General features: G+C 30.6%; 2 protein-coding genes across 2 annotated transcripts; both read left to right on the top strand.

Moving 5' to 3' along the window:
• The first annotated feature begins 3,694 nt into the window (after positions 1–3,694).
• LOC114265269 (putative carboxylesterase 16) lies at positions 3,695–8,326 on the top strand. The gene is made up of 2 exons (XM_028206037.2): positions 3,695–4,764; positions 7,578–8,326. Exons 1-2 carry the CDS (start codon positions 4,046–4,048, stop codon positions 8,113–8,115), a joined length of 1,257 nt encoding a protein of 418 aa, XP_028061838.2. The 5' UTR covers positions 3,695–4,045; the 3' UTR covers positions 8,116–8,326.
• Positions 8,327–17,412: 9,086 nt separating this feature from the next.
• LOC114265077 (myb-related protein 315) lies at positions 17,413–19,595 on the top strand. The gene is given in 4 exon segments (XM_028205820.2): positions 17,413–17,759; positions 17,914–18,043; positions 18,821–19,212; positions 19,215–19,595. Coding segments are annotated over 4 exon segments (711 nt in total). The 5' UTR covers positions 17,413–17,626; the 3' UTR covers positions 19,271–19,595.
• Positions 19,596–21,666: the final 2,071 nt, after the last annotated feature.

Here is a 21,666-nt window from a genome sequence, read left to right as displayed (position 1 = left end):
AAAAATATCTAAAACAAATATAAATTTTTATTAAAAAGTAACAGGTTGCAATTGCGAAAAAAGAGGGAAAAAAAAGTTACACTGTAAAAAAATAATTTGTATATTAAAAAAAATCTAAAACAAATATAAATTCTTATTAAAAAAATAACAAGTTACAATTGCGAAAAAAAAAATACACTATGCATTTCATTAAAATCTAAAAAAAATAATTTCTGTATTAAAAAAATATCTAAAACAAATATAAATTCTTAAAAAAAAATGTTGCAATTGTGAAAAAAAAAAGAGAAAAAATTACTGTGCATTTCATTAAAATCTAAAAAAAAAATAATTTCTGTATTAAAAAAAATCTAAAACAATATAAACTCTTATTAAAAAATAACTGATTGTAATTGCAAAAAAAAAAAAAAAATTACACTGCAAAAAGTAATTTGTATATTAAAAAAATATCTAAAACAAATATAAATTCTTATTAAAAATAATATGTTGCAATTGCCAAAAAAAAAAAAGCGAGAGAGAGAGAAATTTTTTTTACATTGTGTATTTCAATAATATTGCTCAAAAAATGTGCGAAATATTTGTGTTAAGGCTTGACATGTATCCACTCTCTAATTATCAAGTGAATATAGATGAAATCAAAGAACTCAACCTTAATAGCTAACAAATATTAGAAGCCCAACCATTGAAGTCTAATATCTATTAATTAATAGAATTCAGTAATTGAAAAGTCTCAAACGACATCTCTTTGTCTTCTTAAATATTCTATTTTTTTGGTTTATGCATTCATTTTAATATTGATAAAGAATTGGATGTGTAGAAGAGTGAGAGACATTAAAATTATATATTGAGTCATGCAATTGTTGTGATGAAAAATAAAAGTTGTATTCTTCTTCTATGTCAATTTATCTGGTTAGACTTTCAATTAAAACGTCAGATGTGCCTCTACATCATTATTGAATATTGCTTTCATTTTTTTTAGATATTTTGTCTCACAATTGTTGTGTTTTGTGTAATAAAATTTATTATATCTGTGTTTACTAAAACTATTAGATGGACCTAATGCAAAAAGTGCAAACTATTTCAATGCCATTCTCGGGATGAAAAGTACAAAAAATATATCCAAAAAGTATATGAATAGACAAGTTTTTACAAAATTTATTTATGAGTCTTACTTCTTAAAAATTCTATAATTCATTTATTTTTTGTATTATATTTTATATTTGGTTTCTGTACTTTTTATTTATTTATATAATTTACTTTGTTTTCTTTAAAAGTTTATTTTTAAATAAATAAATAAATAAATTATTGGGAAAATTAGTCTAAGGTACCTCTCCCATTTTTAATTATAGAAGAGATGTACAATATTATTTTATGATGTCTAAGGTCCCTCAACCCTACGTCCATATATCATAGAGAAATTTGACTCTCTCATATCAAACCTCATTTCTCTCTCTCTCTTTACCTTCTCTGTTTCATCTCTCTCTCTCTCTCTCTCTCTCTCTCTCTCTCTCTCTCTCTAAATCCAAACCTCACTTCACTCCCTTCAATGGCCATTACCACCGCCACCACCGCAAATTCCATCATCGTCGGAGTCGATTTCATCACCATCGGAGTTGCCGCCGACGTAGATCGGCTCAGATCTCTGTCTCCCAATGCCAAATATTATTGACCAGTTACATATCAAGGCGTTTGATTGGTGATTCTTTTTTATTTATTTTTCCTATTCCTAATCTTGAATCCGTTTTTAATCGAGATCCTCCAAACATATTTAGGCCCTGGTAGAGACTGCTCGTAGCATGATGGTTTGGAAGGAATTTGCAATGGAGGTTTCCCAATGCAAGTGTTATTCTGATCTTGAAAGGACGCTTTGAAACTACAGAGTGTAACTCCCTATCTATTGCTAAATGATAGAAAAGTAGAAATGTAAACACATGTTCTTTTCTGTCAAGCTCACATTCTTTTGTTTTTTTCCAATTGATAAGTTTGATAGGTTATTCTGGTGCTCACCATCCTTGTTCGATTTTCATTACTTGAATATTGAAAGACATCAAATGTGTTTCCTTATTTAGTATTCTCTAACACAATTTTCTCTAGATGAAGTCATCAAAACCACACAAATTTTCTACACACAACTTTCTCTGGTTAGAGCTACACAAAGTCACACAAATTTTCTCTACACAATTTTCTCTAGATAGAGCCATACAAATTTTCTCTGACACAATTTTCTCTTGATGGAACCATACAAAGCCACACAAATTTTCTCTACACAATTTTCTCTGGATAAAGCCACACAAGTTTTCTCTAACACATTTTTTTTTCTGGATAAAGTCACACAAAGCCACACAAATGTTTTCTACACAATTTTCTCTGGATAGAGCTACACAAAACCACACAAATTGTCTCTAACACAATTTTCTCTGGATAGAGTCACACAAAGCCATACAAATTTTCTCTATGCAATTTTCTCTAGATAGAGCCACACAATGCCATACAAATTTTCTCTACACTATTTTCTCTAAATTTCTTTGGTACTCAGAGAAAATTGGTCAAAATAGTAGTTGTTCAATTTTCTCTGGTTTGTTGTTGTCTAAATGGCTTACAGTCTGGTTTGGTCAAAAACACAAAGAAAATTATGAGCAAACCAGAGAAATTTGGTTAAAAACACAAAGAAATTCTCTAGGAAGTCCAGAAATTTCTCTGGAGAGAATTTCTTTAGAGAGAAAATCTATGGTAGGTCCAGAGAAATTCTCTGGGAAGTACAAAGAAATTGAAGAGAATTTCTCTGTAGATAAAATCTCTGGGAGGTCCAGAGAAATTCCTAGAATTTCTCTAGAGAGAATTTCTTTAGAGAGAAAATCTCTGAGAAGGCTAGAGAAATTTTCTGGGTCGAATTTTTTCTGGATCGATATTGAGAGACCTTAGACATTATGAAAATATTAGGTGTCCTTTACAGTATAAAATCTTAATACCAGGGACTTTAAAAAAAAATCTCCCTAAATTATTTCCTATTTCAAACAATTTCATTTTTGTTTTTATGTTTTTATTTTTTCTTAAAATAGTTTTAGTTTTGGGCAATTATTTTTTTTTTCCCCTTCTATATATTATAATTTTGTGCATTTTAAGTGTATGGCGTTTTCATTATTACACTCGGAGAGATACACTATGAAAGAAGTATCATATGAAATTCAAGTAAGAAGAAGAAAAATAAATAAAAAAATACGATAAATGTGGAGTAAAGATCGAAGATTAAAACTCTCAAAGTAAGCAAGCAAACAAACAAGTAAGTAGAATAGAATGTTTAACAATAGACATTTGAAAATTTACAACAAAATTTTATAACTTTTCTTTTTTGCTAGGAAAATTCTATTTGGTACTAGGTAAATAAAATACTTTTAAAATAACCACATTTTTTTACTTAATGTATAATATTTATATTGACTAACTTTTTTAAATTTATTTTTTAAAGTATTTATATAAAAATAATAAAAAATCATTAGGAATAAATTTTTTTTCTTAATTTAATTATAAATTTTGTCTATACATTATTTTTAAATTTTAAATAAAAAAAATATAAAATAATTTATTAAAGATATATTACATTTATTATATTTTTTTTTTCATATGTAAAAAAAATTAAAAATCACCATTCATACATACATATATATATATATATATATATATAATCCGTGTGTAAGACGGGTGCAACACTAGTAGGTAAAAACATCAAAAACGAATTGAAACTTCCGAACCCTTGTAGTTAAAAAAACAATAAACGAATTGAACTTCCGAAACGAAGCCTAAATAGATAGATAGTCGGAAAGCAGAGAGACCTGCTCACCGCTTACGCAAAAATTTCAGATACAAATTCAACGGAAAATCGAAGCTTCCCTCTTCTCTCTCTCCCTCTCTCTCTAGAAGACTGTTCTGTATTGAATTGAATTGGTCTCTCTCTCTCTCTCTCTCTCTCTCTCTCTCTCTCTCTCATTGTGAATGGCGTTTTTATAACAATCAAACCCTAATTCCAATTCTCTCTCTGACTCTCTCAACAATGCCAGGCGTTTCGGTGAAGCTTTACAGCGTCCTCTTCAAGTTCCTTCTCAAACGCCGCTTAGAAAACCTACTCGATTCCTCTCTGAATCCCAACTCCGCCGCCAATCCCTTCGGCGTCACCCACCGCCCCGACGACCCCGTCGCCGCCGCCAACCCCACCTTCTCCGCCGTCGACAGCGTAGCCACCAAAGACATCCACATCGACCCCCTCACCTCTCTCTCCCTCCGCATCTTCCTCCCCAACACCGCCCTCTCCTCCTCCTCTCCCCCCAATTCTAGGGGTAGGGTTTCCCCAAATCCTTCAAAAATCCAAACGTTTTCCGATGATGGGCTTTACAGGGGTTATTCCCCGCCGATTGATAGACACAGCAGCCGGAATTGCCGCAAATTGCCCGTGATTTTGCAGTTTCACGGCGGAGGGTTTGTGAGTGGGAGCAATGACGCCGTGGCGAATGATTTGTTCTGCCGAAGAATCGCGAAGCTGTTGGATGCCATTGTGATTGCGGTTGGGTATAGGCTTGCGCCAGAGAATCGGTACCCAGCGGCTTTTGAGGATGGGGTTAAAGTGTTGAATTGGTTGGGGAAGCAAGCTAACTTGGCTGATTGTATTGTTGGTGGAGGTGTTAGGAGATTTAATATTCATAGGCAGCAAATTGTTGATGGGTTTGGTGAATCAATGGTTGAGCCTTGGTTGGCTGCTCATGGTGATCCTTCTAGGTAACATACTTTTTGTGTTCTTACTCTTTTGTTTATAATTTCAATTTTTATACCATTGATTAATTTTGGGTTGTGCTTTAAATTGGAATTGATGGTGATATGTAAGTTAAGTCTCACCAGTCTGAACTATGGACTTTCTTGAGATGCATATTTTCATTCTACATAACAACAATGTAATTCCAATTCCATGGAAATCCATAAAAAACCGTGTCTTGAATTAGCAGAACCTAAATACAACATTGAATGGGGACCGACAAGAACAAAGAAACTACAACCAAAGCCCGTATAACTCTATTGGCATGAAAGTTATGAACCAACATCTCTATTATAAAGCAAGAACTAACAAGATAGACAACCATTTAATGATGTCCAGCTTGGGGTTTGCTTTTCATTTGAATCTTATCAGTGGAATTCAATGCTCATTTACATTCTACGTGTGAAATAATTTGATAATATTGTCCATTGGTCATATCAATAGTACAGTGGTTTCTTATTTTGCCTCATGTATATAATCCTGAAAATATTAATAGATGCATAATCAATCTTATAGTGGTTTGATGGAAAAATATTACTTCTAAAAATACATACAGGTAAACAAATTAATAAAGATGGGGGCATGTTCATGCGAGAGAGAGAGAGAGTCTGAAGAAATGGTAACTGACATAACTTTTGTAATCAAGTTTTTCTACGATGGAAGCATCAGTTATGGTATTCACATTGGCTTTAACTTGCACAGTTATACAGATTGTTGCATAAGGATCAGCAACTGTCATTCACCTCTTATGAAAATATGAAGCTATCATGTGGATTTTGTCAGTACTTGACATTGTTGGTTGCATGAAGGCAAATTATCTTGTTTTCTTTATACTAGTTATTGCATGAGGTTGTAGTGTTATGCAGTTTTAGGATGTTAATTTAACAAATTTTAGCAGACTGCTGATTGTCTGTCCTAGGTGCAATGTCTTGTCAAAGGTATACATCAACAAGAAGCTCCTCATCAATTTAAGGCTATTGGGCATTTCAGCTTTGAGCTGTAGGAGATAGAATGCAAGCTTCTGGGTGCAAATTTAGCTCATAAATTAGATCCTAGAATCCTTTTTTGATGGGAGCAATCAAATTTCTTGGAATGGTCAACTTTTTTCCAATGGACATTTGTTGGTTAAGGCTCAATTATAGTAATTTTGCAGCCCACCCACAGCCACCATATGTTGTGTGGATGCCACTTTTGCCACCACATTACATGCCATCTTGACCTCTGTTTCATCCCCTATTCATCTACTTGCTCACCCACTTGCATGAAAACCATTTGTGGCCATCATCGTCAGTCTAGCTTCACTGACTACAACGTTATTTCCATCATTTCCACCATATCACCATTCTTAACCATTTTCATACAACTTTTTTTTCGCCAACCCCTTAGGTACCGTTGCATTTTTGTCATATCACCCATAATTCAATTTTGTGCTCATGTCCTGATCTAGAAGTAAAACTCTAATTCCCACACGATACATTTGACAAAATTGATTCCAATATTGGAGTTAATATCATTCCATTTGCCAACTTTGGCATGAACAAAGCTTAGGAGCTTTCTTTTGAGCTCTTGGTTACCTCATTCCTGCAATCTATAAATCCATTCCGAATTTACAGGACATTCACTACTCTACTGCTGTCCACGAACTATTGAAGTCTTGCAAAATGATTCACTTTGACTTTGCTATCGCCCTACTTTACTGGCCACTGTAGGCTGTAATAGTTTTGGCTTAACCTTTGTCAACTTCTTTTTATATTTCTGTATACAGAGCTTGTGCACACTTTTTATTTGACTTTACTATCATATAAAAGTAGCATTAATAGTGAAGGAGTTTGCCTTTATCCCAAGGAAAAAAAAAACATCACTAAAAGCTTTCGTAGTAGTAAGAAGATTGGACTAGTGAAGGAGTTTGCCTTTATCCCAAGAAGATGCTATTCAATTGAAAACAGAGCTTAGTGCCCTCAGTCATTTAATTGAAAATGATCAGTTCCAAATTGCCGATATTTTCCTTCATAGCTTTAGGATTAGGTACAAATTTTCACATGTGAAGATAGTGTTCAGTGTATATGTCAAGAACTGAAATACAAATTAAATTTCCCTGGAGTTTTAGAACATTTGTGAACTGGTTCCCTAATGCTTCAGAAGTGTTTTTTTTTCACAGGAAAACATCTTGTTTCTTTTATGTATTTCCCACAGGAAACACTTGTTGGAGAATGCTTTTTTCTCAAAGGGACTGTTTGTTAAAGCTTTTGGGGATGATTATAGCTTATTTTGATTTGGGAGTCTGTGCCAGACTGTTTGGTGCAGCTTTTGCTTATAGCTCATTAGGCAGAAATAACTTAAATAAGCTGAAAAAAGCTGATTATTTGAAAGCTGGGGTAGGGGTGCTTTTAGATTCTGCTTTCTGATTATTAGTTTTTAACTTAAAAAAGGTCTACCAAACAGGACCAAAGAATGATACTTGTTAAAATTTGAACTTATTCAAGTTTACTTAAATAAGCTGAAAGAATGATACTTGCATGTTAATACTTGATACAATAGCAATTAGAAGCATGTAGATATGTCTTGTATGACTTCTTTTGAATCAATATATGTCAATTTGGTTTATTTTGTAAACACTGGTTTTGTCAATGCAACCATGTTTGTACAAATAGTCCTAACTTATCACCCCATCTTTTTAACTTGAAATCTTATCATAAATGCTCCATTTTTAGTTTATTCTTTGTTTCAATGTTAAGCTTACATACTGAGCTACTACTAATTCAGTCTTGCCATTATATAGGTGTGTCCTCCTGGGAGTGAGCTGTGGTGCTAATATTGCAAACCATGTTGCACAGAAAGCTGTGGAGGCAGGCAAGAATTTAGATCCTGTAAGGGTAGTGGCGCAGGTACTAATGTACCCTTTCTTCATTGGGAGCATTCCCACACACTCTGAGATCAGATTAGCGAACTCCTACTTTTACGATAAAACTATGAGCATGCTTGCATGGAAACTCTTCCTACCTGAGGAAGAATTTGACCTAGATCACCCTGCTGCCAACCCCCTTGCCTCGGGCAGAGAAATACCCCTCAAGTACATGCCTCCGACCTTAACAGTCGTGGCTGAACATGATTGGATGAGGGACAGGGCTATTGCTTACTCAGAGGAGCTTCGAAAAGTCAACGTGGATGCGCCTCTTCTTGATTACAAGGACGCTGTGCATGAATTTGCTACACTTGATGTTCTACTCAAGACACTGCAAGCCCAGGCTTGTGCAGAAGATATTTCGATATGGGTCAAGAAGTATATATCGCTCAGAGGCCATGAATTTTCTTACTGAGGAGATTGAAAATTGCAGTTTTTGATGACGAGGGTAAGAATCGCATTACCCGATTCACTGAGCTGTTTTTTTTTTTGAGTACTTTTTTCAGTTTTGCTCTTCTTGTGGGCACATTTTATTCATTCATTCATTCATGTTCTTTTTTGTCATGACAGAGATGTATAATATTATGTATAGGAACAAATTGAATAGAATGTATACCTTTCTCTTACTTTGTTATTCTTTACAAATTGATGAGTCTACACTGTTGAAGTTGAAAGTTATTTGATACTGATACTGAAATCAGTTCTGATTGGTAACTCGAAATTCGGAGGCTCGAATTTGGCTCGACACCAAAACGACGTCGTTTTGGTGTTTTTTTTTTCTTTTTTTCTTTTTTTCCTTTCCCTATTCTGAAACAGAGGGGATGGAGAAGAAGAAAAGAAGAAGAAGAAGAAGAAGAAGAGACATGGAGCAGGGGAGACATCATCATCAACAACCAAAATCAAAAAACAACACAACAACTATTCAAATCATCATCATCAATAACAAACCAAACACAGATCTATTATGTAGATCAACACACAGATCATCAACAATAACAAACCAACTATTCTGTTCAAAACAACCATTTCAAGCCATCGTCGAAATCAACACACAGATCATCAACAATAACAAACCAACTATTCTGTAGATCTAATCCCATAAAAAAAATGGTTGTTTTTTGTTTCAAAATAAAAAAAAAAAAAAAACCATACACAGATCTACATCGTCGACCGTCGCCAACTCTCTCTCTCTCTGTCGACCATCGCCGACCGTCGCCAGCTCTCTCTCTCTGTCGCCATCGTCGACCTCTCTCTCTCACTCTCTCTGTTCGCCCTCCCGCTCTCTTCTCTCGCTTTCTCTCACACTCTCCCTCCCTCCCCTGTTTCAGATATAAAACCAAAAAAAAAAAAAAAAAAAAAAAATTACAAAACGACGCCGTTTTGAAAAATCAGGCCAATCGAGCCTTGCAACTTTCGAGCTACCAACCTTTATTCTACTGAAATTTATAGCATTATATGGATTGTGAATATATACTCTACTATGGTGGCCAAGACTATGCACATAAATGCCTATTTTGTTGTTTTGGTTCATGGAATCAAATGAAATAAAATGGTTATTCTTTAGTTTTCTTATAAAATGATCATCTAATAACAATGATAAATGATAGTTTTAATTGAATTGCAATTTTTGTCATTTTTTTAATAAATCAAATGTGAAAATAGGCATGATGAAATAGGATTTGGGGTGGCTTTGTTTACTATCAAATACATCATTTCAATATACATATCTAAACAATTAGTCATCTATTGATCTCCCATTCAATAGCAAAATTAATTTTTGTATAAAATGAATTTCATTGCTGAAAGAACTCTTTCAACAGTTACAATCGTCATTGTTGGTAGAATGTTAATTTGACAAAGCTAATAAAACTGATTATTTTTTGGAAATCTTCCAATCTACTAGGTAGGAGTTCCTACAATTCAAGTAATGTGACATCTTATGATTGGTTAAGAGATTATACAATTCAAGGAAACTTATATTTGGAATCCTAGTTAGTTTAGGTAACTTATTTAACTTTTTTGTAATTAAATCTTTACTAAGTAAAAATATAAAATTCAATATAAACAATTTTTTTATTTTTTTGAACGATCAAATTGTTCCACAACAAAAATTAGGTTTGGTTTCATTTTTGAAAAATATTTTTGAGATTTTTTTTTTAATTTTTTTGTCTTTAGTAACTTTTTTTATATTTGAGTCAAAATTTTAAAACTTTTTATATGCAAATAATCTAAATGCACTTCAGAATATTTGTCAAGAAATCTAAATTTTTTTATTAAAAAATAATGATAATAAAAAATGACATTTTTTTTGTTTTTATTTTGTTTTTTGGGCCAGCTTTCTCTCCAGTACGAGATTGGACTAGAGTGTGCTGTGGGAGCCCACCATGGATCTTGTTTCGATAATCCGAACCGTTGAATACGTAGAACTCGTCGAGTACTTCATTCTTGCAAAATATCGTGTTAATCAGATATAGATAGCCACTTGATCAAATCATATTTCTATCAACGGTAAATATGATTTTTAAAATAAATTGTTGACAAAAATTAATCCGATCAAGTAGCTATTGATATTCGATCAGTGTGATTTTTGACAAGCATAAAATATTCAACAAGCTCTACACATTAAATAATTCAGATTGTCGAAACAGGACCCGTGATAGGCCCCATGGACCCCATGGCCCCATAGGCCCATGGTCTATGACACACACTGTTGGTAGGCAGATTTTTAACAACTATTAATTGTGTAATAAAATTGCGGAACAATTTGATTGTGAAAAAAAAGAAAAAGAAAATTTAAAGTGATAGATGATCCAAAAATTACCAAATTTAAAATTTATATTTTTAGATACAGATTTAATTACAAAAAAAATAAACAAGTTATCTAAAATAAATAGAATTACAAATACCTATTTATTTTCTTAATCAATCATAAAATGCCACATTATGTAGGAGCTCTCTTTAGAAAAAATTATTAGGTATTTTCGGAGTATCACGTGTCTATATTCCTGCACTAATCATCATTTACCATGACCGCTCATATTCCTCAATCACCTAATACAAAATCATAAGTCTTACATTTTTCATCAATCATAATATCGTGGAATACCACGTAACCGTGTCCAAAAGTACTTTTTTAGATGGTAATTAATAAAGAATTAGTGGGCTTAGGGCTGGGTTAGGTGTTGAAACAAAGCGTACTGGGTCAATTGGGGTATTCAATATTTTGACCTGGTGGTGTCACAAGGAGTTATTTATTTACAAAGTGGTTTTACAAGTTGTTTTCAAATTATTTTTTAAATTCACATATTGTTTTCAAAATTGTATTTTAAAAATACCACTTTAGAATTGAGATTATATTTTTAGATTACAGTTTTAAAAAATCATGTTTAATTTACTTTAAAAATCTTTAAAATGGTGTTTTAAAATACACAGACTTTGACCCTTAGTAACTCATCAAAGAAGACACCATGATGTAATCCAAAGCATTCTTTTCAATCCTGTTTGAACTTATATTTTGTTTTGATCTAAGATTTATTGGGAAAAAAATTTGAATAAATTTATTAATTTTTTTTTATAGTTAATCAGGCCCCAAAAAACTAATTTTTTTTGGGAAGTGTATTCATTTTATTCTCATGTTTTGAAGAGATTTTTTTGTCTCAAATTTTTTTGACATAATAATTAGATAATATCTTCAGATTCTTACATGACCTAATGATTGTAATATTTTCAAAGAAAAAAAAGAAGACAAAATTATGGGGAAAACCTCTTTGTCTTATTTCTTAGAGTGAATTAAATAGATTTGTTTTTGTGAGAACAAATAATTTTCTAGCAAAATAAATTTTGGAATAAAAGACAATTTTAATCCTTAAAATATGCGCTCTTGCCATTTTAGTCCTTTAAGTTTTAATTTTATCATTTTGGTCCTTAAAGTTGTCAATTTAGTCTTATTTCTAACGCCTGTTTACAATGATAACGGAAAAAGTATTTTATCTTTGGGTAAAACATTTTTTTGTCATTTTAGTCCGTTAAGTTTTAAATTTTGTCATTTTGATCTTCAAAATTATCAATTTGAACTAGGACCAAATTGACAATTTTGAGGACTAAAATGACAACATTTAAAACTGGAGGGATTAAAATAACAAGAAACGCATACTTTAGGGACAAAAACTGTCTTTTATCCATATGTCTATTATCAATATAGACAAATGTTAGACCTAAGACCAAATTGACAACTTTAACAACTAAAATGACAATATTGAAATTTGAGGGACTAAAATGAAAAATAATACATACTTTAAGGACTAAAATTGTCTTTTATCTTAAATTTTGTTAACCAATAAATTGATTTTAAAGTCATCACCAAACGAAACCTTCAAATCTAAATATATAAAGGGTCTTATTAATATGTGTCCTTAAAGCATATGTTAAGAATATAATTAACGAGTTTAATTACCTCCACTTAAATGAGAGATTGTAAACTTTAAATAGAAATAAATATATAGTGATTTTCAACAACTAGATATTTTTCTACATGGACAAAAATGTCCTCACACTTTTGAAATACCGAAATTCACTTATGTGTAAAAAAAATAAAATGATAGTACTCTCTTGAATAAAATTTCAAAAAAAAAAACATTAATATTTCATTATAAATAAAAAAAAATTCTTTATTTGAAAACTCATTTAAGTTGAAACAATTCCGTAAAATGGATTGATGAAACAAATCCATTGATGTTATAATACTACAACAAAAAATAAAAATAAAAATGCATTTTAATTGATTTCAAAAAATAATAAACCAAATAAATAAAAATATTTTATCTAGAATTATATAATCACGGTATGTGTTACAGATTTTAAAAATATATATAATATAATTATAATAAAATCAAATAATAGAAAGGGAAATTAATGGATGAAATTGAGAAAAATACAAAGAGAGCACTTTGGTTTCTATGTAAAAGAAAAGAACGACGCTACATGCACTAATTAGTGTACTAATTAGTGTACCAATACTAGTTATGACATTATTATTGACTCTACTCATTATACAAATTACAAATACCAAAAACATATTAAATTAGTGCATTAATTAGTGCATATAGCATTAGTCAAAAGGAAAGAGCGATACTACATGCACCAATTAGTGTACTACCGGGAGCGGGGTCACTGCTGTGCCCCCTCCCTGCTGTGTTTTGCTGTGCCGCGAAACGGCACAGTTTCATCCCCTTCTTTCTTTCTTTTTTTCTTTTTTTTTTCACACAGTTTCATCTTCTTCTTTTTTTTTAATTTTTATTTTTTTTATTTTAGAATTTAGAGTTTAGGATTTAAGGTTTAATTTTTAAAATTTATTTTTTTAATTTTAGAGTTTAGGGATAATTTTTTTTTATTTTTTTATTTTAGGGTTTAGGGTTTAATTCTTAAAATTTTTTTATAATTTTTTTATTTTAGGGTTTAAGGTTTAGCATTTAATTCTTAATTTTTTTTTTGTTTTAGGATTTAAGATTTAGGATTTAGGATTTAATTTTTAAAATTTAATTTTTTTATTTTAGGGTTTCGGGTTTAGGTTTAATTCTTAATTTTTTTTTTTTAATTTTATGATTTAGGGTATAGGGTTTAATTCTTAAATTTTGTTTTTTATTTTATTTTAGGATTTAAGGTTTAGGGTTTAATTCTTAAAATTTATTTATTTTTATTTTAGGATTTAGGGTTTAATTTTTTATTTTATTTTAGGGTTTGGGGTTTAGATTTAATTCATAGTAAGAACATGAAAAAAAAAAGAAAAGAAAGTGAAATTAAACCCTAAATCCTAAACGCTAAACTCTAAAATAAAATTTAAAAAAAAAAGAAAAAAAGAGAGAAGAAGATCAAACTGTGCGAGAGCATGACAAAAAAAGAAAACACAGTAGGGAGGGGCCCAACAGTTAAAATAAAAAAAATAAAAAAATTAAGAATTAAACCCTAAACCCTAAAATAAAATAAAAAACAAAATTTAAGAATTAAACCCTAAACTCTAAACCGTGAAATAAAAAAAAAAATCAAGAATTAAACCTAAACCCTAAACTCTAAAATAAAAAAAAATAAAAAAAATTAATCCCTAAACTCTAAAATAAAAAATTAAATTTTAAAAATTAAATCCTAAATCCTAAACTCTAAACTCTAAAATAAAAAATTAAAAATTAAAAAAAAAAAAGAAGAAGATGAAACTGTGTGAAAGAAAAAAAAAAAACAAAAGAAAGAAGGGGATGAAACTGCAAAACACAGCAGGGAGGGGGCACAGCAGTGACCCCGCTCCCGTGTACTTATTTAATGAATCGGCGGTACTATATGTATCAATTGGTATGTATATTAATTAGTGTAATAACATATATTGTGACATTATTATTTTAAAATTATGATTCCACTCATTATATAAATTACAAATATCGAAAACTTCTAAAATTATGTCAAATCATCTGTTAATACACTAATTAGTATACCAATTGATACATATATCATTATTCTAACGCTGTGTTTGGTTAGGAAATTTGAGGAGAGATTTGGAAAGGAAACAAGAAAAGGTGTGTAAAACTATGTAAAATGTAAGTATATTTTATTCACATTTCACTTACCCTTTCTATTCTCTTTTCTAAATCCCCCAACCAAACACAGTATAAATGAATTTCTTAACAGCAATCTTTTTCCCGTAAATCTTAATTTCTCTCTCTTTTTCTTCTTTTAAATAAATGCTAGAATTCATACAAAGTCACACTCCATGGACCTGTCCAACTCTGAAACCAGTGACTGGTTCATAATTTTAAGCTTTCAAGATAATCGTCTGTATTGGGAACCTTAAGGGTCTTGTCCTCGTTGAACTTTTTTTGTTTTTGAACGATTTGTCCTTGTTGAACTTCAAAACATCAAGAATTAGTCTTAAATTCTGTTAAAAAATTTTAGGATAATTTTAGGAATACAAAATTTGGTAAAAAATTTAGAATCTATAGCATTTTTCAAAATTTTATACTAATTTCATTTTGCTAATTAAAATTAGAGTGAATTTCTCTCAATTTATGATCCATCACGCATTTATTTCAATAATTTAAATTGTTTATTTTTATAAAACATTCAATTTATGTCATCTATTAAAAAATTAAATTAAGGGCGAACTTAATACACCTCAAATCACAATGAAAAAGAGAAGTGAATAGAAAAATGATACTTTGAAATTGTCATTATACTAATCATACTTTTCTACATAACACTTCATCGTACTTCCCCTTGACTTTTTTTTCACTTCTCTACTTCATCCCCAAAATGCATACGTAGATATGTATCCCCATAGTACATGTGTATTTTTAGGTTCCTAAGAACATGAACTTTAGTCATGCATTCATGTAAACTTGGCTTCCGAGACTACACACATTGAATACTTGACATATAACTCTTGAGTTACGTGCTTGAACTAATTCATGTATGTATGTGTCTATACAAATCTCTAAATAGATGTCAAACTTACTAAAATGATGTTTATTTGTAAAATTAGAATGGGGATCCATAGTCTTAAGATCCCGTTTGTTTTTAGAGGTAGACTGAATGAAATTTATAGTGAGGGGATTAAATAGAATTATGTTTATTTTGATGATAGTTGTTGGTGTAGGAATTATTAAATTATTTTTATATAAAATAATAAAACAAATAAAAAAATACAAAAACATTAAGCATTAATGTTCAAAAAAAAAAAATGCCCAACATGTAAAAAATAAAAAATAAATAAAAAATTTCTAGAAAAAAATAAAACAAATAAAACAATAATTTTTACTTAACAAACAATACAAAAAGTTAAACATTAATGTTAAAAAAAATACCAACATGTAAAAAAAAAAAAAATAATCCGATAGACTATTTTTCTAATATCACCTCCACCTCCATCTCCACCTCCTCCATCCCAATCCCTCTACCAAAGCCTAACCTAATCTGGACCTCCATCTCAATCCCTTCCCTATCTTCCCAAACAAACACAACATTAATGAGTCTCACTTCTATCTCAATCCCAATTCCCCCCTCCATCTCTTAAAACAAATGAGGCCTAAGGGAGTTTGATAGATCTTGGAGGAAGGGATTAACAAGGGCCTCCAAAGTATGAATTTTAAAATTTGTGAGGGGATTAGCTTGGAAAAAGAATATTTTGCCTAGGTTGTGTGTGTGTGTGTGTGTGTTTTTTTTTTTTTTGGTATTATGTCATTATATATATATATATATTAAAATAATATAGTATAAAAAAATATTTATAAAATATAATTTTTAATATTAAAATATATCAAAGATACCAAAAAATATTTATGGTATTTTATATAGTTAACCCCTCACTAAAACATATCAAAAACAAAAATAATTTTTCTTAATTTATTTGCTAACAATTCTCACACTAATAATATTCTCATTAACAATCCTCACACTGACAGTCCTACCGAATCTAACTCTGAAAACAAACGGACCCTAAGACTCATAATTATGTAAAATCAAGTTTACTTTCCAACAAAAACAGCCTCTAATGAAGAAGAAATATTCAATCTTTGTATTTTGGCAAATATTGACCCTTTGATCTCTCAGTTTGAATAAGTAATTAGCCTAGTTATTTCATTTCAAATTACAATTATGGGTCAGTTTGGTATAACTTATTATAAGTTAAAGGTTAATAATCAAAGTAAAAACAAAAAGCACCTCTTTCCCAACTTCTAAATAATTTTCTTAGTGTATTTAAGGTCTTGTTTGGCATAACCTACAAAAGTTAAAAAGTTAAAAAATTACTAAAAAAGCTAAAAAGTTCATACTATTTGGAGGAAGCTTGTGGGGGAAACCTATTTGAATTCAACTACCCAAAAGTTAAGAAGTTAAAAGTCAAAAAGTCAATAAGGGTAGAATGATCATTTTGATTTTATTACAATATTTTATTACACATCTTTTTGTAAAAAGTCAAAAAAATATCCAAACATACATATTTTTTTTTTACATTTTTAGCCAAAAAAAAAAAAATCAAAAAGTACACTTTTTCTGTCTAATAAGTTGTAAATAAAGTTATACCAAACAATATGACACTAAACCACCCAGTGTCAATTATTGTACTGTTGCAACTTGCAATATGATAACACAGTACTCTCAATATGATAATTTTATTAACAACAATGCTAGGGGGCCACAATTTTTGGGGCTACAATGGCTCAAAATTGCCAAAATGACGTCGTTTTGGCATGTTTTGCACCCAAAACGACGTCGCTTTGACAGTTTTGAGCCATTGTGGCCACAAAAATTGTGACTCTCAAACATTTTTCTTTTATTAATTTCCTGCTAGAGGTAAAGGATAACTTAACAAACATTAATTTAGAAGGAAAATTGGAGGAATAATTGAAAAAGATCATGGAGTGTAGAATATTCAGAGTAATCAGCCAAGGATTTGGCATATGGAATAAGTTAATCAATTTGGGTTAAAATAATAACCAGTTATAATATTCATGCTCTCAATTAGCAGAAGATCGAGTTGTCCGCCATTAATGAAACTTGCCAGCTACAAGGGGACCATGGAATCTTTCAATTTTTATTTTTTGAAATTTTCAAAATATCCAAATCAAAATAGTTGGTACGTGTCAACGACGTCAAGGATTCACGCCTGTTTCTCTGTATTTTCCTCTACTACTACTTTTCTCTAGAAAATTCATGTATAGTTTAACAATGGTGATGAATATTGAGACTATTATTCTAGTATTTGATGAGTTTGATGCTTTCTTAATCAATCATGATTGGTTTATAAATAATATTTCTTTCATCTGTGTATGATCTGGCAGAATCTTTGCTTTCATTTATAAGTGCCATTTCAATTTGCAGAACTTTCACTAATCTTCACTTGCTATAATTTGTGTTATCTAGTCGCGAAAACACAAATTCTCGCTCTGATGGGAAGACAGCCTTGCTGCGATAAGATTGGATTGAGGCGCGGTCCATGGAGCATTGAGGAGGATCATAAGCTTATGAACTTCATTTTGAACAATGGCATACAATGCTGGCGACTTGTTCCAAAACTTGCAGGTGTTCATCTCTCTCTGTGTGTGTTTTTATGTACTTGTTACAAGTTGTCTAGTTGTTTGTTACTGATTTTATTTTCTGATTTCTGTTTTCTGTTTTTGTTTTATTTTTTATTTTACTAAAAAATTTCAATGCTTGTTGTTTTGGATGATGGAAGGTTTGTTCAGATGTGGAAAGAGTTGTAGGCTAAGATGGATTAATTATCTGAGGCCGGATCTTAAGAGAGGGGCATTAACAGCAGCAGAAGAAGACATGATTATTCAACTTCATTCCCACTATGGTAATAGGTATTATCATGATGCAACTAATTACAAAAAATATTAAACATGATTGTGATTTTTTGGATAAAAATGACAATAAAAAAACATGTTTCATGCCCACTCACTTGTTTTAAAAACTTATTTTGAAAATTAGTGTCGATGGTGGCTAAAGGTGATTGTTGACAATCGAAAATGGTGGTTAGAGGTGATTGTTGGCTAATGGTTGTTGCCGATGAAAAGGTGGTTGGTCGGCTACTGGAGGTGGTGGCTGAAGGTGTGGTTTTAGGCAAAAGGTGTTGGTCGAAGGTAGTTGCCACCAATGGGATGTTGTTGTTTTGAAGACGTCAGTGGCAATGGCGACTGAATGTGGTGATGAAAGTTGGGTAGTGGCCCAAGAGGGTGGAAAAAGTACAAGGGAATGAAAAAAAAAAAAATTAACAAGTGAAACTAATTTTTTGTAGTTACAAAAATAATAAATTTCTACATACGAAATAAATTTTGTTTACCATTATCAAAATTTTTATAAATATAAATAGAGTAGTGCTATTCAAATAAAAAAAATTAGACTCATTTTTTTAACTAAATGATGTGACTGTGTATTAAAATATTTTTAAAAAACCTTCTTTCATATATTTTCTAATCACTTCATTTATACAGCATTAGGTCTAAAAACTAAGTTTATAAGTGAATTTGTATATCATTTTTCATATACCTAACAAACCATAAATATCACCCATAAGAGGATTACCTTTGAGTTCACAATGAATTGACAATTTGTTGCCTAAAATTTGTGATATTCAACAGGTGGTCCAAGATTGCTTCACATTTTCCAGGCCGGACAGACAATGAAATCAAGAACCACTGGAATACCCGGATCAAGAAAAGACTAAAGCTTCTTGGTTTAGACCCCACCACCCACAAGCCTATCGAACAACCTGAAATGTTTACCACAAAGGAATTAGATTGCAGAGTTCCTTCGTCTTTTGAACAACACCAAATGTTTACCACAAAAGACAAAGTAATTCTGCAATCTAATTCCTTCTGGAACCAAGCCAACAACAACCTAGAGCTCGACTTGCACGATAGTCTATGCTCAAAAGGGACATCAATGGCGATCTCCGCAACACAACCTTCTAATGCATCTGCGAGTGTGAGTGAACCAGTTCATGAGGACTTTCTTCAACAATGGATTGATAACCCAACAGTATGCTTTCATGGGATGGCTTTAATAATCTAGAAGAGATTTTCCTATGAGAATGTCTCCAAATTTGATAGTTGTACACTTTTTTTTTCTTTTTTCTTTTTTTCACTTGCCTCCGTATATATAGGTCTCGTTTGTTTTTAGAGGCAGAATGAAGAGAATTAGTAATAAGAAAATTAATAATGAGGGGATTGATAATGAGGAATTAAATAAAATTGTGTTTGTTTTGATGATAGTTATTGGTGTAGGGATTGTTAAATTATTTTTATATAAAATAATAAAACAAATAAAAAAAATACAAAAACATCAAACATTAATGCTAAAAAAAAATGCCCAACATGTAAAAAATAATAATAAAATAAAATAAAATAAAAATGATAAAAATAAAACTATGATTTTTACTTAACAAAAAATACAAAAAATTAAACATTAATGTTCAAAAAAAAAAATGCCCAACATATCAAAAATAAAAATAAAAATAGTCCAGCGGATTATTTTCTAATACTAAGGCCATGTTTGTTTGGGTGGATATGAATTTGGGATTGGACTAATAGTCCAATAAAATTATTAATCTAATGTTTGGTTAAGCAATTAAAGTACGGATTAATTATTTTAAACTTGACTATTAGTTAAGATAGGATACATAATCCAATGAATTCGTAGTCCTAGGACTATTAGTCATAGGAATGCTAATCCAGTCCGTCCAAACAAACATGGCCTAAGTCTCCATCCTAATGAGGGGATTGATAGTGAGGATTAAGCCTCCATCCTAATCCCTTCCCCAAGGCTCATCCTAATTCGGAGGGAATTATGAATCTCTTCTCCATCTTTCAAAACAAACACAACATTAATGCGTCATATCTCCATCTCCATCTCCATCTTCGTCTTAATCCCAATCCTCCCTCAGTCTCCCAAAACAAACAGGGCCATAATTCTATGTTTTGTTTCATATGTGGTTGAGGGTTCGTAAGGGTTCATGTTGTGAGCAAGAATACATTGAGCTATAAGTCATTTAATTGATTCTTGAGGAATTAAACAAATATTGCCTGGTATTTTAATTAGATATAACATATTAAACTACATTCAATCGCGAAAACATCTAGTTTCAGAGAAAAGTCTTTCAAATAAGTGGAAAAGAAATCAACTTGATGTCCCTCTGATTGTTTTCCATCATCCATATTTTTGGATAGACATTAAAAGTGAAATAATTGAAACAAGAAAACAAGGGGGAAAAAAAATGTAACGAAGTACAAATGAATATTGAAGAAAAAAAATAAAAACAAAAACAAAAAATAGTTGGAACTTGGAAGCGATATGGATTGATGGTTAGAATTGAAAGTGAGGAGTTGAGGTAAAAAAGGTAAAATTTTCAGTTATCATCAAAAAAAATAAGAGTTTTAAGGATCAAAATTTTATGTGTCCAAAAGTAAAACATTTATTATAAAAAATATTTGAAAATCAATTTTTGTCATCGTGTTATTAAAAAATCATCTCAAAAAGTCAAAAAAAGTACTTTTAACGATAAAATTTTAAAAATATCGCTAATAAATAATTTAATCCTTAAAGGTTATTTTTTTAAGACAAAATTCATTGTTAAATGTTTGAATTTTATTCCACGAATTTTCTTTTTCTATTAATTTTTATTTTTCATCTTGCAAAATGTAAAAAAATATTTTGGAGAATCTTGATTCGGTGTAGCATTCCAAGATGTTTGTCAATATATGCCAAGTGGTGAACCATCAATTTCCTGGAACAGATGCTCATGTTTTAGGGCATTTAGAACTTAGAAAAGAGTTTATTTATGATGATGGTTGATGGGCTTGTTTATTATTAGCACATATATAAGGAAAAGACTGGTCTAGTTTATTTATTCAGAATTTTTTAAATGGGTGGTCGTGCGGTGGAAATTAAATTTTTATAATATTGAATCCATATGTTAAAATAAATTTGAACCATAAAATGATAATTTTAGATAATTTTTGAATAATTAAGTTTGAATTTATAATATTATCATAAATATAAAGGCAAGACAAGAAGGAAAAAAAAAATATCATGTATAACACAGAATTATTTTCCTCAACTTATGCATCTTACGTAAAAGTATTCACTAAAAGCTAAATTTAAATTAAAAATAAAAATAAAAAATAAAAAAGGTGGGAATTTGTGGGTGCTATCTCTTTGGAAATTATAATAATTCATAGCTAACAACAATTTAGGCTATAACTCTAGCCAAAGGTTTCAAACAAATTAAAACTTCAGCCCAAAAAAAAAATAGAAAAAAAAATAGAAAAAAAATGGAATTTGTGGGTGCCATCTCTTTGGAAAATATATATTTACAAATAAATATAGCATATCAATTAGCATGAGTCCAGATCTTCTGTAGTGGTTTCCTGCTATGGTTCCTACTGTGGTATCAAAGCGACGTCGTTTTAGCATTTTTTTTTTAAAT

The sequence above is a fragment of the Camellia sinensis genome, chromosome 10 (genome assembly GCF_055761805.1).
Source record: "Camellia sinensis isolate YWXY chromosome 10, ASM5576180v1, whole genome shotgun sequence".
Classification (NCBI taxonomy): domain Eukaryota; kingdom Viridiplantae; phylum Streptophyta; class Magnoliopsida; order Ericales; family Theaceae; genus Camellia; species Camellia sinensis.
Note: the sequence above shows the minus strand (reverse complement) of the source record. Positions and strands in the feature narration are given on the sequence as shown.

Coding starts and splice junctions, on each gene's coding strand:
- LOC114265269 (XM_028206037.2), top strand. CDS start 4,046: ATGCCAGGCGTTTCGGTGAAGCTTTACAGCGTCCTCTTCAAGTTCCTT. Junction 4,765..7,577: donor GCTCATGGTGATCCTTCTAG/GTAACATACTTT, acceptor GCCATTATATAG/GTGTGTCCTCCTGGGAGTGA.